The sequence below is a fragment of the Teleopsis dalmanni genome, chromosome 2 (assembly GCF_002237135.1).
Source record: "Teleopsis dalmanni isolate 2A chromosome 2, ASM223713v2, whole genome shotgun sequence".
NCBI lineage: Eukaryota > Metazoa > Arthropoda > Insecta > Diptera > Diopsidae > Teleopsis > Teleopsis dalmanni.
This window is the reverse complement of record NC_051847.1, coordinates 64,131,120-64,158,555: the sequence shown is the minus strand read 5'-3', so window position 1 is coordinate 64,158,555 and position 27,436 is coordinate 64,131,120. Positions and strand designations below refer to the sequence as shown.

The 27,436-nt window shown below is 28.5% G+C and overlaps 1 protein-coding gene across 1 annotated transcript in view; it reads right to left on the bottom strand.

The window, feature by feature from the left end:
• LOC119678218 (protein Optix) overlaps positions 1 to 24,387 on the bottom strand; it is a 34,559-nt gene extending 10,172 nt beyond the window's left edge. Inside the window, exons 1-3 of the mRNA XM_038089930.1 lie at positions 23,945 to 24,387; positions 12,054 to 12,172; positions 8,520 to 8,769 (exon numbers count right to left, since the gene is read on the bottom strand). Of these exons, the coding sequence (XP_037945858.1) occupies positions 8,520 to 8,769; positions 12,054 to 12,172; positions 23,945 to 24,228 (653 nt within the window). The 5' untranslated portion in view covers positions 24,229 to 24,387. The remainder of the gene's footprint in view (positions 1 to 8,519; positions 8,770 to 12,053; positions 12,173 to 23,944) is intronic.
• Between the last annotated feature and the right edge of the window lie 3,049 nt (positions 24,388 to 27,436).

Below are 27,436 nucleotides of genomic sequence, written 5' to 3'. Positions count from 1 at the left end.
GCAGTTGGTGTTGTTATGATGGATTTGTTATAAGGAAAATTACTTTTAAATTTTATTAGCTTAAAATATGAATACTCAAATTTTATACAGAATTAAAAATATAAACAATTTTAAATATTAACAGTGAACTTTTGTTCTGCAAAATTTTACTTTAATTATATTTTATAGTTTTTGTAGCTAGAAATAGATGTAAAATGTTACGAATGAACTAAACTAACAAAATATTTATCTTTTAAAATTTTTATTGTATTATAAGACTCTTATATATATGAAAATATCTGTAAATATTGATGAAAGCATAGACGGCACAAACAATCCGTCTCAAGAAAGACGGAAGTAAACCCAAAAAAGCGAACCCTTTCTGACATCACAAAGAAGATCGAAAGAATATGGCTAAGTGTAGGAATTCTACATAAATTCGTAGAATATCCTATAATAAATATCCTATACTTTGTTGGTAAACCGCTGTATAATAATAATAATTGTTACCGTCAATATAAAAGATCTATTGACTAAATCGATGTACAGATTGGAGATGTCATATACAAGAAGAAGTGAAAGGATGTTGAAAACAAAGATGATATGAAAAGATTCAAAAATATATTTAAAAGAAATCATATTGTATTGATAAGATTTATAGAGAAATATAATGTACAGATTGGGAATGTCACATAGAAATTTAAGGACTTTGTATACAAATACGATAAGAATGAATTCAGAAAAATTTAACTAATATATACCTATATTAGATCTATTGAGAAAAATAACGTACAGATTGGGGATATCAGATGAACATTTAAAGACAAGGAAAATAAATATTATAAGAATAGATTTAGAAGAAATTAACTTATATACCATATATAAGATTTATTGAGAAAAATAATATACATATTGGGGATATCAGATGAACATTTAAAGAGAAGGAAAATAAATATGATAAGAATAAATTTAGAAGAAAGTAACTCATATATATATATATGATTCATTGAGCAATTTAACGTGCAGAATGAGGAAATATTGAAGATGCCAAATAGATGTTTATAAACATGTAAAATAAAAACTATAAGAATAGATTTAGAAATAAGAATAGAAAAAAGAATAGATTTAGAAGAAATCAATTTTTATAAGTGGTTTTGAATATATATGTACGTTAGTCAAACTTAAATATATCAAAATTTTAAAAATAATCACAGCATTTATAATAGGCGATAGACTTATTTAGTTTTTAGATACAAGAAACTAACACTAGTTATTCTAATCTCAGTAATACAATACAAGTCAAAAATGATAAAAAAATACTAATAGGTTATAGACTGCATAACTATGAGATTTACCATTTTAGCTTATTTTAAATGAACGAGATTTCAATATTAATATTCATGTCAGATAAATCCTTTCATAGTGTAATTGTATGTTTCGAAATATTATAATTGGTATAAACCATCAAAAAACTGCATGAATGAACAATGATTACACTTTATTAATAAAGTAAATTATTAAGTTTTTCTTAATTATTAATAATTAATTATAATTTCAACTGTTCTAAGATCTTAAGTATATACAACTGTACCACTCCTATCATATTTATCATATATATTTGTAGTAGAGGTGTGAATTTGGGGATCCTGATATTTTAAACGTTCGGAAGACCGGGCAATATTTTTGTAAAAAAATTGTCTTTAAAATTCAGTAATTATGATCGATTTATGTGCAAAAAAATTTATGAGGCTGTCTTTTTAAGGAATTTTTCAACGTTAAATATCATGCTTTATATAGAAATTGTGATGAGCGTTGTCAGTATCTCCAAATATATAAATTTTGAAGCCATTTAACGTTTATAAATATCTTGCCATAACATACGCTGGAAAAGAAAATAGTATTAATGTTTGTATAAGTTCAAATTATCTGCTTCTTATATTCATTGGTGTGTAGACTCCAATTTAAAACTCATGAGATGTTCTCAGAGATTTACACTTTCCAAACATTCCCTCTTTCTATTCTTAAAGTTTCCACTCATATATTGTACAACATATATGGATTCCTACTTTTAAGATCTTTAAACAAGTAATTGTAAAACTATGAAACCCTAAGTTTATTTACATACTAAAGCTGTTGACTGTATATTTAAAGGTGCATGGGAACAATGCTTTTATTTATTTATTAATTTTTATTTAATTTTCTGTTCATATCTTTTTTTTTTACTCTCATACTTACAAAGCCAAACAATCGCAGTAGCAATATTCAAACATTATATCTCTGCTATACAATATACCAAAAATCAGCGCCTGATCATCAACAAAAGCTACAATAAAAAACTGGTTAAATGGTTGCCAGTAGGTTGCAGGCTGCTTAACTAAGCGATCTGATATTTTAGTGTTTTTTTTCTCCTTCTCATGTAGATACTTCAGATCACTTCGTTTTTTGAAAACATTTAACAAACTGCCTGATTCACTGGCTCACTGGATAGGTGACTTTGTTCGCCTTAATAACGCGATGACTCCACGAAAAGTGGAAACACTTAGGCAAAGTTGGTAAGTTAAGTAAGTTGTAATAGCTACAAATATGGTTATGAATACTACCAAGAGTATAACACATCACAACGATCACTGTTCGTTGTTCACTGCCCGCAACTCTTCATCTTCAACATAACAAAACATAAAAATTCTTGTACTTCTACTGGTAATAGCCGCCATAATTTTTAACTAATGACCACTCTCTGAAGTAAGACTTTTGTGTAAATTCATCAAATTTCAGTTAAAGGCGCTTCTGTATTCTTTGGTTGCCTTGTTTTCCTTTTATTTCAATTTGATTTTTATTCATTTTTAATTTGTACAATTTTAACTTTTCATTTACGAGTTTATTGCTTAATTGTACTCTATACTCCGGTTAAAATGGGTGTTTTCAGTAGTTGGACGAGAATATGAAATTGCGAAATATTATTTTTTTCTGAACCCTTTTGACTTTAATACAACTGACCTACTTAATTGACCAAAAATTATATATTGAACAGACAAATACTTTAGCTATATAAAACACATATGGATTATTTCTGAAGGCATTTCCATATATGGGTATTTTCTGTAAGAATGGTTGCTTTCAATAGTTGGACAAAAATATAAATTTGTGAAATAATATTACTTTTTTCTGAACCCTTTTTACTTTATTACAATCGAAGTTGTTTAGCTGATAATATATAATATTTTAAGTAGATTAATACTATACGCTTATAAAGACACTTATGAAGTATGTCCGATGACATTTCCCTATGAGTATATTTGTAGACATTTATAATACTGCTGACTAAACATTTATTTCAAGAAAAATATAAGTTTTTCCCCTTGTGAAGATATGAAAAAGTAATATTCGATCTATGACTATTGAATTATAAAAAATATATTTATATACTACACAGTACTTTCATCAATGGGTATATTTGTTGAGGCGACCATATATACTATTTAACTTATGCACCAAAAGCAGTTAAATTAGTATGGCACCGTCGGTATGACTATTTATCTACTTTTCAATTTGTGTGTATGCCTGTCTATTGCCCGATTCGTACAGACCAACTAGTCTCTTCAAATTTCCTAAAAGCTATTAAAGGATAATCTTTTTTTCTGCTTCTATATATTTGCAATTATCTTCGAAATATATAAATATATGAAAAATTGTATATACTATATAGTATGTACCTTGCTTATATAAGTACTTTGAAATTATTTTGATGGAATTAGTCATTTACTCTCTCTGGGCTCAATAGATGTCGCTGGTATAAAATTCGTAGATAATTTTTGTAGTAATAATATTTTCTTTGAAAAATAAAGGTTATTTACAAAGTAATTACCATTTTGAGGTTCGAAAATCATATATAATACATTTTTTTAATTTACTGTTAAAAAATAAAGAAGAAAAATTGTATTAGTGCCACTATGAGAAAATATCGCCAAAAATCATTTACCGTAGCAAATACAGAAACATTTTAGTGATGCTAAATATTAGCGAAAATACAGGTTAAAATGTATGTGATGAACACTATAATGAATGTTAAGATATTGTTAGAATTTAGCAAATAACAAGCAAAGCTACCAAAACGGCAGAACCGCATAAAGAAATAGTTAGAATTAATAATGATTATTTTATATTTTTGAATAATATTCTTTTTAAAATTTAAATTATATGTAATATTTAATAAAAATAAGACAATAATTTGTTTGTCAATTTAAGAAACTATAACTTTGTTTAGAGAATGAAATGTAACTTTATATATAGAGGTATTGTGAATCCAGGCAGATCAAACGGATGAAAAACTTTAATTGATTTACTTACTAATACGGAATTACTAAAAATATCAGGATACAATTAAAGCTAAATCTGAGAATTTAGTAGTCTCTTATTGTAAAAATAATATGGCTATATAACAATAGCCAGAATATAATAGTATAAGAATTGAAAGAAAGAAAAAAAGTTAGTAAAACCTTGATATAGTTGACTTTAAATAATTAATTATGATTGACATATAAAATGAAGAATCATGTCAAAATAAGATATAATAAAATATTGAATTTCTAATCAAATAACATCATATAATAAACTTCTCTAATTCAAAATCCATTATACAGTACCCATAAGTGCTGTAAAGTAGCACTATTTTTAAATGCTACGTATTTTAATATAAAAACCACACATTTAATTGATGAAGTTGTTTTATTTTAATGAATAATTAGTGTTGATATTTACAATTGCATGTCTTGTACTAATTTAGAACTGCATTTTTATGATGATATAGTTTAATAATTCATGGGAATAGTTTTATTTTATATGAACTGAATTCATCTGAAGTATTTAAAACATTACACTGTGTAAAAAGATAAAAAATTAATAGATAAAAATAAAGTGTTTGAATATTGCTAAATAAAATATTACAATAATATTTTAAAATTTGATGGTGCAGTTACTTTTGACTTATAAAATTACCCTCAAAATGAAGAAGTTATTATATAAGAATTTCAATATGAGCTACAATACATTTTTGATAGTGGAAAGGATCTTAAAGTCGTTTTCGACCAATTTTGATTTCACACCAGTGTTCCAGTGAGTTTTTTCCATATCTATTTATCGGCAAATTTCATAACCCAGGCAGCTCATACAGTTTTCGAACTCCGTCTCTTATCGTATTGGCTCTATTCTTAAATACTTTATATATTTGAAGTTTTTTTACTTGAATAATTTCGCGAATTCACTCGACCTGTCTTATTCCTTTTGCAGGAATTTTGAATCTGCATTGTCATTGCACTTAACATGTTTTTCGTTTGAACAGTGAGTCTTACCAGTGAAACCCTTCGTTTCCCTTGTTAAAATTATTAATAAACAAAATAATAAATAAAAATAATCGGTTATGGTTATAGCGAACAAATCGACTGATGTGTGTACTTAAGTGTTTTTCCACACTGCGTATTCCTGAAATATACAAATAAGAACCGCGCTTATAAAAGCCGTTTAAAAATATCACTTATAATCTTAAGCTACTGGTTAAAGCGCCAATAGAATGATATAGTGCAAATTTCTGAGAATAAAAAGTTTAAAAGAAAACTGCCGTACGAAATTGGAACTAGTATAAATGTATTTAATCATCCGAATATGGGGAAAAGTAAAAATATTTTTAGTTGAGCGTATTCGATCCTTTATTATTTAACATCTATAATATTTTTTTGTGTTTGCTTGAACTCAAAAGATAAAAAATGCATGGGTTTGAAACTGTTTTCATACATTTCATTTAATATAAAAATACTATTTTTCTTCACTTTAATTTAAAATTAAAGTGGTGAAGTTTGCTTTGGCTAAAAGCCGTTAATATTAATAATAATTCTAATAATGATATTAGAATTGGAAAACACCGATTGCCACTTGTAAAGAAGTTGCATTACAGATGATATATCTAAGGTAATAAGTATTATATTTCTTACTACTCTAAGAGACATTATGTATTATAGAAATCCTTTTTACATTTTAGAGAAATTTTGTTTACAATAATAATTTAGGGAATACCACAATCGATCTGTGTCATATTCAGAAAAATTGTAGGAAATTAAGATTTTTATAATTTTAAATATATCTAAATGGAATGACAAATATAATATTAAGTGGAGTGGAAAGGTTTCTCTACTCTCCTACCATTTATTGAGAAACATACAAATGGCGTGTAAAACCAAACTGTGAATATTGAATCTGTAATCAGATTCAATATATAGAACTTCTTAATACTGAATATTAATCAGGTCAAAAAAAATTAAGTGCATATCAGCTTTAGCAATACATTTTTTGCTACATTTTTCACCATTTAATGTCATCAGTAAATCAGCTATATTAATTTTCAATTAAAAACGGCATTGGCTTTATTTCTTGATAAGAATTCTGTTAGTAAAAATTATGGTGTAAAACCTAACTATGTTCTTTGGGTCTAAGCTATCAGACAACCCTTTAATCAGAGTTATCATACGACCCTGCTGCCTGATCAATGGTTTTAAATATATCTTTTTATTAAGAACTATTAATCAGAGTTTAAAGCAAAAGAAATGAAAGATAGCGATAGTATGTATCGGCGGATCTAAGATGAACAGAGGTGTTGGAGCCGGAATCTTTTCCACTGACCTAAGGATTAATAAATTCTATCATCTATCTGATTCTACCTCAATATTTCAGGCAGATATCTTGTCCATCCCTAGAGCATGTTCATTTACTCTAAACATGAACTTTCGTGGAAAAGAAGTCTATATTCTTACTGACAGTCAGACAGCAATAAAGGCTCTATCAGTGGTCTGTATTTCCTTCAGATTAGTGCAAGAATGTAGAGAATTTATTAACGCACTAAGTGAGAGATCCAAGTTAACTCTAGTTTGGGTTCCCACGTATTCTAATATAGTAAGGAAATAAACGCGCAAACGAGCTTGCTAGACTGGGTGCCTCTACGGAAACTCTTATTTCAATCCCTGCTCCTACCAGCTACAGTCGGAGGTTGATTTATGATCATTTTTTGCAACAGACAAATAGTGAGTGGACCCATATCGTTATTGCAGTCAGATCAAGGACTATATGATCAATATATTCCAAATATAGAACCTCTGACTTGATACACATAACCAAATCAGAGATATTTAGTTTAATATCTGTCTTTACAGCGAACTGGTTCATAGAACGACATTGAGCTAAGCTCGGCTCTCAAAGAAAGGACACGAGAATACCTATATGTGTCTATGTCCAGTCTTGACCAGAACTACGCTCAAGTTTTTGGGGGCCCCCTGCCTTAAAACACACTCAGCGATATCTCCAGTATAAGGATTGGTCAGATTCTCGCATTTATTGATGCTTATGGTTGGTTATAGCTTGACCTTCTCGTACTCATTATAACGAGCAGTTATAGCGGTGGATTCCTCCCTCCACCTTAACTATTTAACTAACTAACATAATTTTTGTTATAATAATAATGTTTGTTACTATGTTTTTATTCGTAATAAACAAATAAAATTAATATTGTCCAAAAATGTATATAATAAGCTAAATAAAAATTATGTATTCATATGCCTTATTAATTTTGTCAAAATTAGAAATATAATTTTTTATTATTAATTTTCACACATAGTACAAGTACAAATGAATTCAGTAGTTGTTTAAATACGACGACGGTGTACAATAAATAATTTATTAAATACTTTGTAGGAGCAGAAAACGCGGCGGTCATTTTTATGTGGGAACATCAAACCACAAAACAGAAATTGAGAACGCTTGTAAAACAATTGCCGCCAAAAGTGTGTTCGGCACGGTTCAATGAAGTTGAAACGCCACGGGCGGCATCTGCATGCAACCAAATGCTTCAAAGCTTTCATAGTACATAAATGTATGCATAAGTATCTTAGTATCTTAGTATGTGATGTATGGTGTATGTGATGTAGAAGCTACAAATATAACTTATGTATGATGGCAGTAACCATGTTGTAGTAACTGAAGGTATCGGATTGCCGGCAGTTACACTGGATTTCTTATTTCTTAGCTCATGTCTCAAATTTCGCACAGTGCTTTGGAGCTTAACATATTTCAATGTAGGCGAAGGTGCGTATTGTCAAGTTGCATGTTGAGTGTATGTATGTATGTAATATAGGTATGTATGTACGTAAATTATTAAAACTAATGTGGTGTGTATATAGTGAAAAAATAGTGGCTTTTGTGGTTTAAATACAATCATAGTTTAAGTTTTATATGTAAATATGATACAATATATTTACAAACTTACAAGAAGTTAACATATGATATCATAAATTAACTACTTTAGTGTTAATTTATTGTGATAGCTTCATGTGCGGAATGCCTTTATTCTCATGTATCAATAATAATAATCAAAGCACGGTGCTTTGAAATTGCATTCCCTTCTAATTGTTGTCATTATACCAGTATAAGATATTGATTACATTATTCAATTAACTATTATCTATTAAAAAGATTTCATTTAAGAAGGCATATTAACTTACCTATTTTTTGCAGCTGCTGCACGATCTCTTTGCCTACGATTTTTAAACCAATTACCAACTTGTGTTGGATTAAGGCCTGTTGCTTTTGCTAGTTCACGTTTTTTCGTTGGATTTGGATAAGGATCCTGAAGGTACCATTCGCGTAAAAGACTTCTTGTACGCTCTTTAAAACAATGAGTTTTTTGTTCTCCATCCCAAATTGTTGGAGGAAGAGGAAATTTTTTTCTCACACGATATTTATCAACGGGACCTAAAAATTAATATGAAACAGGTATTTATTTAATTTTTTTCTGATATTTTTATTAAATATGGCTGTTCTTAAAAAAAATAACATATTAATGAAAATATATATAACGAAGTAAGATATAAGTTTAATCACCTTATATCTTACAGCGCTAAACAAGTGAATTCTAATTTTAACAGCAAGAAAATATACTGATTTGCTTTTATAAATACATATTTTCAATAATCTTTATTAAATTTTAATATTACTAATATTCATTATACGAAACTCATTTGTATCAAATTGTTGGAATACTAAAAAAATCGTTTAAGCCATTCAAATAGTGTTAAAATCGAATAAATTATAATTCTTATTTGGTACAAATAAAAAGCTGTATAAAGGGTTAATGTGGTAATAATTATGTTGTTTAAAAATTACGTTATTAATTGGGTTAAAAAAACTAGATTTCAGTTTTGCATATTACGTGTACAACAAAAGCAGCTTTCCTTTTTTATAAAAAAAATTTAATATAAAAATAAACATACTAAATTGATTCGGAATTGTGAAAACTATGTGAAATAATTCGGCTTTTAAAAAAATTGAACAAATTATTTAAAAAATTTTGCTATCGAATAAGTCATAATTCTAATTTGTTCACAAATAAATCTTCAATAAATTTCAAATTTCACAAACAACTTAATTCGGATTCATTAGACAATGTAGAAACTGTATTCATAACTAAACCGATCCTGATAAAATATGAAGAAACTATTTATAGCATAATTAAGATTCACATTGACTTCTCACATGAAGTCCAGAATTTTAGTGAGATATCACTTATATTTGCATTCGAATCTTTTCCACTTTTCTTGTTGAGCTCCAAATGATCCTGGTATTAATGCGACATATGAAACCAATTTGATGAATTTTTATAAAAAAATAAACTCATGTATATATAATTTTCGACTTTTTGAAACAAATTCAATTAATGAATTTATGTATGATAAATAGATATTTCTTGAAATTGGAATAATCTATGGTAACTGTTAAAATTTATATTATTTAACATTAATATTAAACGTAAAGTGTTGTCAATAACGAACGTTTCTTATAGACAGATTTCAAATAATGTCATATAACAGATTCGAATAAAATACTTTTATAAATAATAAAAATACTTACTCTTATACAGTAAGTAAGAAAATTAATTATTCATTTTTCATCTGCTACATATAGATCTAGATCCGAAAAAATACACTTTTATTGCTTTTAATATTCAATCAGCTTAATTATAATCCAAAGATTTTATATAGTACTAATTTATAATAAAACAAACATAAGTCGGTAGCTACACAAAAGTATTATTTACTCATCATACCTTCATCATAAGCCCTTACTTATTACTACTTATAATTCTTTTTATTAGTGAATATTATATACCATATTTTTTTAAAGTACTAAACTTGTAGAATCGCCAATTTATATTACTTTTTTTTTCTTGTCATTAAAAGACAACTACTAAGTTTGCTTGTGATACCTTAAAATCGTAATAAATTTGATAAGGATCCATTTAGTATTGCCTTAACAAAAAATTTGATATTAACAAAAATTAAACCAATCTATAGAACTTTCAATTGAAATAATAATTTATATAAATTAGCATGAATCAAGTACTAGTATATTACAAAAGTATAACGAATAACGATATATTGCATAAAATTTTAGTAATAATAGTTAGAAAATATCTAAGTTCAAAAGAAATTTTTTTAATTAAATAAATTCTTGGCTGACCATACAGCTGTTTCGGATATTTCCACATATCCATTATCAGAGGTCTATAGAAAATTCTGTTACTTTGTTTTTTTTATATTGTAGTTTTTATCATAGTGTGATGAGACATTAGTTTTTGACAAGTAACAGGGTTTCTGAATAGGTATAATTGTGTGAATATATTAAAATATGTTGGTATATCTACAATAACAGCGACTGCTGCAGAAGTCATTTATTATTGAGTAAGGGATCGTGCACTGCGACCTAAAAGATCTATTGTGCCTGCAGAAGTCATTAGTAAATATTCTATTTTGCGATTTTAATTTTATAGATTTTAAGCTCCTTTTCGTTTAATTCCCCCATCTTATTCATATTGGTTAATTTTAAAAAAAATTGAATATATCATTTTTACTATTTTACAAGCAGTAAAAGGTACTAAAATTAAATTCGTTTTGAATATACCGTTTTTTTGTCACTACCATTAAAGAGACATAACTTAGATCTAACAAATTCAAATAATACTTCAATGACAATGACTTGCAATATATCAATTCCACGCGAACAAGTGATCTCGTGAAAAGAACATATCGTGTACTGTTGTCGATGTCCTGAGATAATAATAACGGATAATGAAGTAGAGAATTTTAATATTTTGAAATGAATAAATTAACACCAGAAATTTCATTTTGATTCACACCATATGACAAATTCAAAATATAATATTACTTGCTCTTCACAGTGACAACGGCACTTTAATCTTTACACAATTAAAAATGTGAATGAATCTCTACACAGCTAAAAATTTAGATGTAATCATAAAATAAGTGACCGAACAGACAAACCAATATAGTACTATGATTGCCGTTATTTGCTGAAAACATGTTGTAGAAGGAATGTGATATGAATAGAAAAGAAACTTTCTAGTAGTGAATATTAAGGTGCATTATATAGGACATTTTGTATATCTTTCCAAATGATATATATGATATAGAAGACATACCAGGTTCGAAAGCATTGAGTTTACACATCTAAAATGAAATCGTGGTGTCCAATAATGCTCGATGGAGACAATGAGAATACAAGTGCTTAGGAAAAACAAAGTCGAGTAGAGTTGTAAGGTGACAACTATACTTAAAAGAAAAAAAAAAATATGGTGGTAGCATAAGTACATATGCACTTGTTTTCAAATGATCACAGTTTAGTATTTTCGTTTAATCATGAAAAAAATAAATTGTTTCCATTTCTCTTGAAAAATATATACATATATGAGAAAAAAAAATTAATAGAAGAGTTCGAATGGAAATGAAAAGGCAACAACAAAAATTTAGTCAATTTTCATTGTCAGTGGTGTTGCAATACTCCATAAAATAAATATCAATAAAATTAACTAAATTTTTGTTGTTGTCTTTTCGTTTCTACCCGAACTCTTCTAACTTTTAAATAGTTTCTTTTCGCCATAAAAACGCGTCATTCTTGGCAAGAAAAATTGTCTTGTAAAAGATATCTTTTAAAAATTAATTCCTAATTATATATTCACTTACCTAGCGATCGGCCACGCAGTTTCTCTGCTTCAATGTAATGCGCTTCTAACCACATTGCTTGAAGTTTTCCATATGAAGCCTTTGTAAATTTATGATTTTCTATTATTGCATAAAGTTCCCTGTAAAGAAAAAATAAAAAATTTATATTTCGAAATCAATTGAATTCAGAGAGATAGTTTTACAAATATATCATGATATTATACTTTTATAACAAAATAAAAATTTATTTCCATTGGAATAGTTCATATTTTTTTATTTTGTTCTGATTTATTTTTGTCATAATGTCCTCTTATCTTAACTATGCTCCAACTTATTTGATTATTCTAAACAGTAAACTGCCTCATAGCCTTTAGGACATTTAAACGAACATAACCTCTTCAATTGTTATGTAGTTTTGCCCTCTAAGTTACTTTTTTAACTTTGAAAACGCAAAATTTTCGCTGATCAAATTATCAGATCATTCATTAGTCAGTCTCAAAATTATGTGTGTTAAATGTCGAATACTATCTATTAAATACGAACGACAACCTTAACTCAATGAAAATAATTATATACACATCTCCATCACAAAATAATAATGGGCTGTGAAAACTTCATTAATGTTTTTTTTGAAGCACTATTTTTCAAAGATTATACACAAATCCCTATAGGAGCCAAACATTAACTTAAAGGGAAAAAAGTGTATTATTATAAGAAAAAAAAATATTAAAGTCTCTGCGACCAACAAGCTTTACTTATCTGCAGTATTGTTTAAATTTTTTGTGAAATTGTTAAAATTTTATGTAACAGTATGAACAATTAAATAATCTAATAATGGTTTTAAATCTCACTAATTCACAACCTAGTATATATGTTATTCTGAAATAACATAACTGAAATATATTTTTAAAACACTCTCTTCCCTGAAAATTCTGCTTATATTTACTTTACTCTTGGTATACGAGTATGCTGAAAATTATATATTTATATATTTTATTTAAATTATAATAATAATTCCTGTACATTATATTTTTTAATAATTGACCTAATAGATCTTTAGTGTAACAACTGGCCCTTACCAAATGAAAGATAATTGATCGATCATAGAAAAATTCCTAATATATTTTTACCAAACCAAAGCAGAAAAGTCACAAATAATATGACTACAAACTCCATTCCATTTCAAGCAAAAACGACATTCTGTTACTTTGGATCTATCTATATCGTTTAAGCGGTATTGCAGGTTAAGAGTATTAACAACCTCAACTCAACAACTGAGGAGGAACTGTCTGTTTGTAGGTAAAAAGATGGTAACTGTAACATGTAACACAAATTTATTGAATACATAATAATATTTATTGAATAATATACAAATTTAAACAGGGAACTATATATTCATATCTAGTTTAAGCCGACTGCATTAATTGAAACGTTCGTATGATAAGTTTCATTCACTTAGTTTTATTGTCGAAATCCAAATAAACATAGGAATATTATTATAAAAATTTATCTGGTAGTGCTGATTAAAAATGTAGTCGTATAGAGACTTATACAGTCTTCCAGATCTCCTCCTTTGTGTTACAAACCTCTTGTGAAAGGTATATAAACATATTTTAGGCTTTCTAAACCAAAATGATATTGTTAGAGTGCCAAAATAGATTACATTTCAATTATACAATACATAATATTTGGATAGTGATATATGTAATATAAGAACATATAATATAAAATTTGATAAAATGTTTGAAATTCTGAAGAGGACATGACCATAACATAGTAAAGGCATATCAATATAGTTCGGTTTAGTTCTGATATTAAAATAAAATATTCCTTATTGTTTCCAAAATGGATCTGTCCGAGGAGACGGAGTGTCGACTCTGCTTAGAAGCAGACGAGTCTACCAGTCACATTCTCTATGACTGCCCAGCCTTGATCTGGGCAAAGAGGAGGTCACTGGGAGGAGAGCTGCTATCTCTTACTGACATTAGGAGGTCCTCAACGGACGACATTCTGGCTTTCATTCGAAAAGCGGAATGTCTTCTGTTCGGTTAGGGTCAGTTGCAGCACAAAAGATCAATCTGGTCGCAGTGCTCTGCTCCGTTGGGAGCTTGTGCCCCATTTATTTCTATTCTATTCCAAGATGGGCTTATTTGCATTTATTTTGGACGCTACACAAAGGGATGCCAATCTCAAAAAGTTTACAAAAAACGGTATTTTACTATCTCTCTTGATTCAGATAATACCGAATTTTTATCGTCTTATTTTAATTCTTCCACACTGTGCGTTGCCCTGCGGTCGATCCGTATGTCTGTCTGCCTCTTTGTCTATTGTTTAATTATTAAAGCTAGACTTTCAGTTTTTAAACTGATTGAACAAAGCTTAGTACTGCGACTTTTAATGATTTTAGATAGTTCAAATATGGAAACGAATAAAGCCTCTAAATTATAGCATTTCTAGCTTACTCTTACAATAACTGGCGAATACATATTATTTATCTTAATTTTAATTAATTAATATTAATTAATATATTATTTATCTTAATTTTAATCTTAATTTAATCAGGTTTGCTAGTCATATATATAACTTTTCTGAACATTATAGACTGGAGTGAGGCAATAGCAGACAAATCTACATGGAAGAGGAAAATAGGGAAGTTCGAACTTGATTAAAGAACATTTGTCATAGAAAGACATTTTTATGGAAAAATATATATATACATATATATAAATATATTTGGGAAAATGTTGCATATAGATATAAAATCTTTCAATTGTGAAATAATTGTATTGATGAAGAGTATTTGCTTTTCTTTTCTTGTTAATTATTTCATTATTGAGAACAAAATTGCTGTCTTTCTGGAAAATTCACAATTATAATGATTTTAACTAATAGGAACACTTTCAATTATTTCATTGCAAGTTTATTATTAGTTATAGGTAAAAAGTAAATTTCTAAAAATTAATTGAAACTACTGTAGAGCTGCATATATATTACAAATATTGTAACTAGCTGGATTAATTAATTTACTTTCGTGTGAATAATACTCACTCGTTATTACTGAAATACTTAGAAAATAAAATAAGCGGAAGGTAAATTAATTAATATATTTCGAATCTGTTCACACTGCTGTAAATGAAGTAAATAATCACTTTTGCTGGTCGCTTCATTATTAATTTAATTTTATTTTATAATTAATAATATTTTAATTAATTAAAATATTTCGAATCTGTTCACACTGCTCTAAATGAAGTAAATTATTACTTTTGCTGTTCGGTTAATTACCATACAATATACTTTCAATAACAAATATCACTTTCTGTTTATCTCAACTAAATTCTTATAGGATAGTTTTCTATGTTGAAGTTGCTTCTGAAATATGCTTCATTTATATCTGTATATAAAATGGCTTAGCGACGTATCTTCATTTATTTCGATACTTCAAAGGTGTTTTTGTGTAGAAGATAATTAATTTAGGGTTAAAGAAGAATGATAAGGATTTTGCGAAGCTATGTTTGAATACGTTTTAAATACATTTTAAAAAATACATTTTAAAATATTTTTTTAAAAAATTTGGCATAACTTTCTATAATTAATTTCATAATGATTTTTTTTACTTAATTATGAATATTTCCATTTATCGTACTAAATATAATAGAGTTTTAGTAATTTTTTAATATTTTTTATATATTCTATTTTCATCGACTTTTGATATGAAAATTAGATTGAATTATACATTATTAAGGTAACTTATGATTGATATTAGAATTAATGATGTATAATTTCGAAAATTCCGGTAATATGAATGTAATGTGTGCATAACTGATTTCATACTTTTTTATATTCAAAAACATAAAAATCAATCAATAAGCACATATGTCAAAATATCCACAATTGAAGAACAAAAATGTTGAACAAATCATGTAATGCTCGCCTATACGGGAAATCATTGTAACTTAATTACATCAAAGGCAAAATAGAAAGATTTAGTCACCCCCCTTTAGCACACCAAATCACTTCGTATCGGTTGGGTAAAATACATAATTCACAATTTATATAGAAATTTTGAACACCGCGGGATATTCTATATTTTCGTTTAGAAATTGTTACTTTTGATTTTGAAAAGAAAATTACAGATACATTTTCATTTGTCTGTTGGTGGCAGATACGATTTTTATTATTGAAAGGTGAGAGAAACGCCACGCCGTATTTGATGAATAATTGTGTCATTATAATAATTCGAATAAATCGAATAAATTGTAAATTATGTATAAAATGGTTGCAATAAAAAAATTGTTAAAATTAATATGTTACAATATAAGTTCCATATTTTATGCATAACTACTGAATATATAAAAAATTTATATTATGAGCTTTTACTTTTAACAACTTTAATTTACTGACATATATAACATTATAATTAAGTTTCTATTTATATTTAGAATCTGTAAAAACAGAATTCTAATTAACAACTATTACCTTATTACTATAACCTTAGCTATCTGTAAACTAACACAGCACTCAATAAGCTCGGAACCTTTAAAAAAACATTTATGACATTAGTCATAAATATAAGCTCTCTCAACAACAAATTCAATGCCTCTCTGGCAGTTCTATGCTTTTCTTGTAAGAAGATTTATATTTAGTTTTAAAAAATGCGTTTGTTTTCACTTCATTATTGAAGTAAAATCTTTTTCACTCGGGATCCTTTTGAGATCTCCAAATAAGTAGTAGCTTATGACTATTTGGTAAAGGAAGAAAAGCTAGACGTCTAATTTATACAATTTAGTCAAGTAAATGATAACTTGTGATACGATGTGTGACAAGTCAGTTGTTGAAAGTGCAGTTATATCTCTTTATAAACCGTAATTTATTTCTCTTATTTAAATGCATCAGTTGCGCAATATAATTTTTCATGTCAAGTTAATACATGAATATTAATAAGGTATGCAACTCCAAATACGGAACCTATATCGTTAGCAGTGGAAACCTACGTTTTTGGTATACTGTAAGCAAACATCAGACTAAATTTGAAACATAAGTTTCACAGTATCAAATATTTATCGAAAACAGTGTCGCACTGCTTTCTGATAACTACTAAAGTTTAGCATTCATTGTGTTCAACATCATATTTCAATTCAACAAATCAATTCAGTTCAATTCAGACAGATAACCCTTCAATGCAAATTTTTTTCCTTTAAGAGTTTATAGATATGAAAATGTGGTCACTACATGGTCACTTAAATAGTTGAAATCAATGAATATTGATCGAAAAATCATGAAATTTTTAAGAACATAATTTTTATAAGTGGTGATACCTGATGGTTATTCTTGAGATGTGTTCACCAAAAATAATCAAAAGAGGAATTCATGAGGGAATCCAATTAATACTGAATTCTTTATACAATATATATTAAAAAGGCTTTTCTTCAATGTCATTGATTACTACAAAAGTTGTAGCGATCAGGATGTTAACGTGTAATCCTTAGTCATAAATAACAAGTTTTTTATAAGTCAGTGTTAAATATTAGCTGTAGCTTAGAACACTTATAAAGATGAAAGATGGTATACCTTACTTTTGAGAAATTAACTTTTTAGGTGGTGATGATTATTAACTCTAGGGGGAAAATACTTTTCTATGTAATGAAGTAGCGGGTTTAACGGATAACATTCGCAACCGAAAATTTATTTTTGTAGTTAATACAAACTATAATTATTATTATTGATATTAAACGTAACTCCCAATATCCATAAAACAATGACAATATTGAAATTAAATATCGCCCCCTAAAATATGTTTACGGAGGCATAGTTAACATAAATTATCCTACTTACATTTAGTAAGTAGGTAAGTGCATAAAAATTCTTAATCCCAAAAATCAAATAATAATACTATTTCGTTATATAATTCTATTATTAACTTAAGAAAAAAAATTAAGAAAAAAAAGAATTATATATTACAAATCATAATAGTAGCTATTATGAAATGTGTATTGATAGATTGGTAGGCAAATTTCATATTATGAAACTTAATAAGCAAACAAGTGCACTATTGATCCGTACTCGCTTGATCTGCTGTATGATAGCACTATTTATATCAGCAATAATTATGACAGCACAAAATGCAATGCTCAGCAGCACAATTTTTTCAACCAAACGTTTAGTCAATATCATTACATTATTAAATATTTGTCAAAACTTTAAAATTATAAAATAAAATATTAAAATTTAGTGAAAAATCCAAACTTAAGAGTATTTACAGAGATATTTTTGTAAGTAACTTGCTTGTCTTGGAATGCAATTTTGTATCGAAAACAGAGAAATTTATGCGATAAATTCATTTGGTAAAATTTTCGCGTTTGTGTTTTCATACAAGATATGACACTTAACTTATAAAGTAGATAAATTTATATGTTTATTAGGTTTATAAGGCATTTATCAGTTTATAAAGTACCCTTATTAACATTTGCAACAGTTATAAATAATAAACAAACTCTTCTATCAACAACCTTTATTCTCGATATATAATATATAACACTTGAAATACGATATATTAAGCGGCTGAGCAAATAAAAATGTAAATGAATTATTATTAATTACTGAATAAACAAAAATAATATTAGGTTTATATGCTTATATGAAACCTTTTTCAAAACCTCTTATTCTAGAGTGGTAATTTAATTTAAAAAAAATTAAAACATCAATTTAAACTATAACTAGTGTATATGATGCTGGTCGGATGAGAATTATGTTGTGTTTGGACAAAACATAGTTACTGGATTATCTTAAGATAAACTCATATCATGAAGTTCTATGATCCTGCGGCTTCATAGCCGTACGAGCAGGGTCTTTCTATATATTCCTTTGTGTGGTACTGATTTAGTTTTCTAACCGTTTCACAATTATTTCTAAACATTTTTTAACTATTGCGAAAGAAAATTATTGTAAGATTCGGAGTGGAACATTCTGGAATCTTCAGAACTGTGTCTGGGAACAAGAAAAACAAAGTGTAAACTGTTCTGTGCTTACTTAGTGTAAGATTGTTCAAACTGCCGTCCACTCCAATAATACCATTCCATTTCAATAAGTTGCATTGGTAAATATGTCGACATGTATTTCAATAAAAGATTTTTTTGCAAAAACAATATACAAGCGAAAAGAAAAATAATTTACTCTTAAAACAAAACTGTATTGGTTACTGGGTTCAAGATCTGAATTAAACCTTAATGCTACAGTTCCTGTATACAAAGTACCATTCTGAATTAATGGAATACAATTGTGCAGTGCAGCTAGAGCTCTAATATAAAAGAACTAAAATGGTGCAGGATATTCAGTCCAAAATGCCTAGATTAATTAAGCAGATCTGGATGTTCTCTACATATGTGAAATATCTAATTTTAAATAAGAGTTCTAAATTTCATAAAAAATTAAACAACCATATAATCTCATAAGTTATGTCACTGTTGGATTAGGCTTAATATGTTCCAAGAAGAGATCATACATTTAAGATATCTTTAAGTGATAATAAGATATAAATATATATTTAATTATTATTGAGAGCATATAAATAGTTATAAAATATTAACTAAATATAAATATATTTATCAAGTTTAGTGCGCCACTTTACAATCAGTTAACAGTTTATAAAATTTAACTATGATTTATATAAATAAATAGATTATAAATAAAATATTATATAAAAAAAAGTAAGAATCATTCTGCTAGATACGAAGCCAAGTGTTCTGAATTCTACAGGAATACCCTTGGTTGGATAAAAGGAAAAGAGAGCATTGAGCTAGTTCTTTCTTTATTATAACACATAATGGATCGCTTTTATATGTATTATATTACATATATTTTATATTATGTCATATAATATATTATAATCTCTATGGTATAGAGATCTTATAAATGCAGATCTCTGTATAAGGCTCACTGTCATTTATCGACGGCGCCGGCAGGTAGTGAATTGGGGTTGCATGACATTATGTTTGATAATTGAGAAGTGCAATACCTCTTGCAAATAAGAAGAAACACCATGGAAGTGAAATTTTTTATGCTTGGGAATACAAAATCAAGCTCGTTGTCAACGACATCAAGCTATGAAGCTAGTTTTATACAAGGATATCGAATGGTGTATTCAATGGGGAGATGGTGTTATTGCTGTCTTAAATTCTATACAAGAATTTTAGGAACAAATAGTTTAAAAAAAGAGAGACAGATTTACTACGATCAAACGTTAGCAGAAAGTGTTCTATGGATCGATTAAAGTTGATTTTCAATCATATCTACATAACCTAACCAAAATATTAAACTGGTCCTATATTTACTGGGTTCAAACGTCAGTACAAAGTGTCTTATGGTTTCATTAAAGTGGATTCTTAGAAATAATATCGACTTAATCGCACCAGAGTATCAAATCGAGAAATTATAAAAATTATAATCAATTCTAAAATTCAAGGTTATATAAATACCATTCATGGCACTAAAAGTTATTTAAGATAATTCTTATAAAAAATTATATCTGCAGTAATTAAAACCGAATTATTGAGAACCGCTATTCAGTATTTATACATCACTAAGTGAATTCATGATATTTTATTTGCAAATTATTGTTCGAAATTTGCCAAATTCAGGCATTGAATTTAAAATTTTTTAAATTTTAATTGAAATGTGAGCATTTCTGAAGCGGAGACGGAAGCTGATCTCTGTTATGCGCTATGCGCTTTCCATTGTTCACCGGTGTTTGTTTATTAATGAAACGACAAATGGTAGCGGAAAGTTGAGGTTCCCACTTAGGCTCTTGCCTCTTGCTTGGGGTCTTTAATTAGTAAATTAATCCCATTGTTTATTAATTTAGTTTCATTGTGTTCTCATTATGTTATGTGCTCATTTATTCATTCAATCGTTTAATGAATGCAAAAAACTATCAAATATCATTTTTCCCAGTTAGCAAATTATTTGCGTTCAACTAAGTACAAGGATCAAGTTTGCTTCTGTAGTGAAAAGGGTTTGTTTGATCAGTTTTGGTTTTTTTTTCTTCAGGAATTTTTTCTTTTGCTTTTGGCAGATATTCATTCTTTAAATGAATGTAATTAATACAGAAGGTTAAAAAATTAAAACAAAAAGTTTTTTCTTTAAATTTAGAAAGAAGTTCCTTAAGCCAAAACAAGGAAAAGTAAAGCCATTGGAATTAGTTTCTACATCATTGATGCATTCTGATTTGTTTTTACAAAATGAATTCAACATGTGTTAAATTTTATAAAAAAAATAAAAACTAATTATTAATTTTGAAAAAATTGAGTTTAAATATTATTAATATAAATTAATGAAGTCTCCCCTGATTCTTTCTAAATAATTTTATTGAATAATTGAACAACTTCGATAACTATTCATTTTTATATATCATACTAATAGGTAGGGTTAAGAACCTAGAAGTCCAGTTCTTTATTCTTCATTAACTCAAAATTTAATTTAAATCTCAACTCACGAATAAATAAATATATTATACTCACATATTTTTCTCGTTTAGTAAATCATATAGGCTATTGTATCTTCAGTTTAAAAAGTATCAGAACTTTACTATAATTTACTCGATATTTAAATACCAGTATTTCAAAGTCGAACAAAATTTTCTGTCACATTACTAGCCTTTTTAAGGGTTACCACATCAATTATTTGTTTATTTGGACTATAAATTACACACAACATGTTAAAATTTTGGAATTCACTGCAGCGGCGAACTAGAGCAGCAATTAAACTGCGATATTATCATACATTCTGTCTAATCTGAATATATAAAATAGCTTGTCCACATTATCTAATAACTAAGTGACAGTACACTTGAACTCATTCCTTAAAGAAACCAAGAAATGGTAAGAAATCTTTAGGGTAAGAAAAAGACCCCGCGAAATTAATAGTGAGATAAAGACAATTAATTGTGTACTTTTAAATAACATAGTGATTAAAGTTTAACCCATACAAATCCTAATAGCAAAAAATCATGATAAGCAATTATGTGTTTGGTACCATTTTCATTATATTTCCATCATAATTACTACTATTAGGATATAGTAGGATGTAGCTCTTAAATTCTAAGGTATTGAATTATACTTGTTAGAGAAAAGGTTTTTGAAAACTGGCTAAAAGTTCATATGAAAATAAAATCCATTATATCTAGTGAAAAATGTGCAAAAATAATTTATGTTGAGTTTAAACCCTAAAACCTCTTTTACATAAGACACTGCTCTAAATTTATTGATATGAATTTAATAATATAGTTACAGCTATATCAAAAGAATTAATAATTAACTAATTATTTAACTTTAATTTAAATAGTACAATATTCTTTCCAGTATGTTTTCAGCACAAACTCTGAGTGAGTTAGTATAATGTAAATCTCAAGAAAAGAGTGTTTAATCATTTAAGCTTCGCCACTTCATGTTGAGAATAAACATAAGTATCTCTACAATACTATCTGATAGCACTTTTTTACAAACTAGATTATAAAATTATATATGCACTTAAACAGTTTGATGAGTCGACTAAACCCTGAATTTAATATATTAATTCGACAATTAGATAAGTAATTATGGTCATTCCTAACAAAGTGAAGTGCTTGATGGAGGCGAGTATGATATAAGTAAGGTAGCACTTATAGAAAACAATGTAAAAAGATTATAGTAGATTTATTAAAACTTTTATAGCGCATTGAAGGAAAAGTCGCAGGCCCTATAAAATATATATATTCTTGATTAGCTCAATGAACTAAGTTCATTTGGACTTATCCGTATATCCGTCTGTTTGTTTCATCCCAAGCCACTCTCTCAGCTTTCCAGCTATCGAAATGAGTGAATGAATCTGATCACTGGTGAATTTGTTAAAATTGCACCATTATGTTGTATAGCTGCTATATAGACTAAACATTCTGAAATGAATTTTATCGGTTTTTCATAAAGATATTCAAATGACCGAATGTAAAGATATCGAATGTACTAATTTTTATACATAACGACACATAAAATTTTTTTGTATGGATTTAGATTCAATTATCCTGCCATATAAAATGCCGAATCAGACACAGATTTTGTTATATAAAAAAGAATTATTTTTGGTATGTTCATTGTTTCATCAAGATAAAACCACAAAAAGTTTTTTGCTGCTTCAACTGCTTATGTCAAATCAAATTTTAAAGTATCAAACATTCCTATTACGGAGCGTTAATAGCTTATAGAACTATCAGCTCGCATTTAATATCGAAAACAATATCTTTCTTAGTGCCAGTAAAGGGTTAAACGTAAATCAGTTTTATCACAAGTAGTAATAAATGCATAACACTCAAGAAACATTGAGAGAGCACAAGAATAAGCTATTGTCTGAATATGGGTCACTCTAAAATATATTTTTAAGGTTTTAATTATTATTGTTATTATAAGATGGTCGTATATCGCTGACGAATAGGACTCTGAATCCTTAGAAGAAATCAGAATGGTTTCAATTCTGGAAGAACGATAGGGAATCGATCACTAAACACCATAGAGGGCTTTTAGTCCATACAACATTTATTAAGCACAATCGCATAAGTATGATTATCACAGAATGATAAAGCAGAACTAGAAGTTTTCCAGAGAAAAATTGTTTGTAAGATCTATGGTCTTCTACGAATTAGCGACGACTACTGTATCCGAATGAACCACGAGCTTTTTTAGGATATTGATATGATTCAGCGGATTGGCATCCAACGGCTTCGCCAGCTTAGTTATGTCGTAAGAATGGATGAAGATGTTCAAGCGAGAAAGTTATTGAAAGCGATAGTTGGAGAAATAAACTGTAACTAAGTCTCTGACAACGGTGGGCTATAGGGTCCATTAAGCATTTTACCTTCTCACCACAAACGAAAAAGAAAGAAATCTTACCTGAAGTTTCCGACGTGATAGGCAACAACAGCTCTTGCTCTGAGGACTGCTTCGCAATTTAATATTTCATGCATATTAGGCAAAGCTACCGGCAGACTCCATAAAAATCTAGCTAAACGCTCAATATCACCCGAATCCTCCAAAGTTTTGCATACGATCTCCACTTGTGCAGCAGAAAATGCCAGTGTGGGCACAGCTAAAATCGGGCTTGGTGCTATAATCTGATGAGTTGAGGCGAATGTCTCAGATGGAGGCTGTTTACCCTCCGTCGGTCCAACGGCCATTTTATTCGTCGAATCCACTGTGAACGAATTCGCATACTATTCCGAGAGCACGAATATATAAAATTAGCGTTTGGAAAATTTTCCAATTAAGGATTAAAAAAATTGAATTCAAATTTAACACACGGATTATATAGGTAAACACTTTGGGGCCTTGGAAAACTTCAGAGTTTTAGAACAAAGTCGTTTTGAAGCACATAAAATTATTAAAATAGTAATTGTTTTTTTCAACACTTTTTATTTACGATTTGAATTAAAAAAAAATTTATTTATTATAAAAAAATATTATTTTATATGCATAAACACTGCGAGACACTTTTCTATATGAAAATATTTTATATTTAAATTAATTCACAATGCATTGATTTTTTTCAAGTGTAGTTTAATTTTGTAACTGATTAATATGAGATTAATTATATCTCAAATAACTAATTTAAGAATTTTGGTTGTAACTGGTAATATTCGCTATATTGCACTTATCAGTAGCTGCTGGGAAGTATCGCTGGATATCGTGGATATCGTTTCACTAGCTCGCCAACACCGAATACGAGCCAAAGACTACTTTAGAATAACTAACTGCGCACTTGCTTCGCTTTCATAGACGTCGCCGATGATGATGATGATGATGATGAGGCATTTCGGTAACTTATACGTGTGCAGCCGATTTTTTCATATAGACAAGTACCATCGAAACACTTAGGGACTGAGAACGTCGCAGAACAGCAGTGATTTAGCTTTGCATTGGATAATAACAAAGTAGCTGTAAGTAGGTGGATGCCAATGAGCTACGATACGAACATGATCCGAGTTTTGTGTTTTTCTATTTTTTTTTTAAATTTTTTTATTTACTTCTATTTATTTTCGCCTTCTTACTATTTGTTTTTTTTTTTATATTTTTCTTATTTTTTCCAAATCCGTTTTCACATCCGCTTCTATGAGCACAAAAGTATCGCAACCATTAACAAACAAAATCGTATACAATGTGGCGATGTAACTGAGATGCCTTAACAACAAAAATTTTTTTCTCCAAATTTCTTATATTATTTTTATTAGATATACGTTCCGCAACAATAGCAGCAAGCAGCAATACGCGCGTAACTACTGCTTCTTCTTCTAAGAGTTACGAACTACTACCAAGTCTGTGGAAGAAGTAGTCCAACAACCCAATTCAAAGAGGCGTTTCCGTTACAACTGCAATGAGTATATCCATCTCATTTGCTCTAAATACAACATAAACAAGCGTATGAAAGCAAGTCTCGTTCTTCTAACAAACGCAGCCATAAACACCACCAACACTAAGAAGATAGCTTGTATATAGTATTAATGGAAGTAGAATGCAAAAAGGAAAATGAAAATTAAACAACATTGCTAATATACAGTATCGTGTTTGGATATCGTGGATTTTAAGCTATACATATTTGTGTCTGTATATGTGGCAGTGTGATGATATTATGCCTTTGTTCACGAGGCTGAGATTGCAGTGAACAACCAACTACAGTAGTGCGACAACAACGTGTTAAATTAACAACGTCAGGCAAACAAGACAAACAGGCCAAAAGGCAGTAAGACAGAAAGGCAGCTGAGTCCTTACGTTACTTCGCATATACATGTTCCTGTACATAAATATTTCCTTTCATAGATTTTTTTTTATTTTTGTATACAATGTTAAACGTGCTCTTCAATGTTCCTTTTTTAGTTTTTTCACTGTTATTTTGTTAGGTGAGATCTATTTACTTATCGTTGTGATAATTCATTAATGGATTACCACTGAGCAGCAGTGAGCTTACATACCAACCACTTTATTTTGACATACAGTGGAACATGGGAACATGGAAAGTTAAACCATTTAGCTTAATTAAATTTGTACTAAATTTTAACATACTTTGAAAATATCAAAAAAAAAGAAAAAAATTGCAGCAAATGTCGTAACGGATACAAGGGATAAAAAATGAGATAACGATAACACTGATGAATATTCTCAGACATAGAAAATACATTTCATGTTGATTATAGGAATCATTACTAAAAATTTTGTATTAGATTCACATGTTCCATATTTCGCCAACTCCAGGACCTTCCTGTAAAGAGCATTTTAGGATGTTTACACGTTTAAAATAAGTTTAAAACCTCTGAGTTCTTATAGGGTACTATAGTAGGCCTAAGTGGAGCGTTAGGATTGCCGGTATAACCTAACCTCAACTAGAATATTGTTTTGAAAAACCATATATATGTTAGTAGTATTCGCTTAGCTCCAAGATCTACCTTTTAAGCGCAGTTGAGGCTTTGTCAAAGGTTTAAGTTGGTTTTTAAATTTTTGAGTTCTATAAGGTAACACAGAGCAAATAAGCTCTTCCGTCAGAATTTAAGATCGACCCGGTCTAAATTGAAGAACAGAAAACGTAGCAGTCAACTGCATCAACTAAAACGTTATTTGCTCAGCACTATAGTGCACTACGGATCACTGCTTACTAAGAAGACATGCTATGAAACTATTTACCCTATAATGACTGCTGTCGTGTTTGTGGCTCTTCGCTCTCCTTTCTCGAGTTTTGGCCTGCCGCAGCAGCTGGTGTATGTATATATTCAATATGCCACATTGTAAAAATGTCAGTAAAGGGAGTTATTATTATTAAAGTTTCAAAATCAACATTATTATTATAATTATACAACTGATAATTAATCTTTTTTTTGACCCATTATGGAATGATCTTGATCAGCTACTATATTTACATTCAATTTTATTACTTAACCAATTTCTCCTCAAAAATTTATCTAACCGTGGTCATTGTTAGAGACCCCATAACATATGGAGGAATATGAAATTGTTTTGCAACAGTTTTTGGTTAAAAATCCAACAAATAAATTCCATCTAGCGCCATCTGTTTTGCACCATGTAACTTTCTATTGTGCCTAAAACTAAAATTACCACTTCGAACCACTTGTGGCATTTTGAATCGATAGCTGCCACAAAAAAAAACTTGCCGAAGGAATTAAAGGCAATATCTTAATTAATATATGAAAAACTTGTTTGCAAATTAAAACAAACCCCCTGGTATAGTTTTAAAATATACAAAATTAATATTAGTTAATACTTCCAAGTACGTCGTTCATAGAGTTTATATACAATTGTTGATTCAATTTTAATGAATAACTCAACTTCAAAGTGAAGTGAGCTTATGTAATCCATACATAAATCTCTAGAATTTGTAAA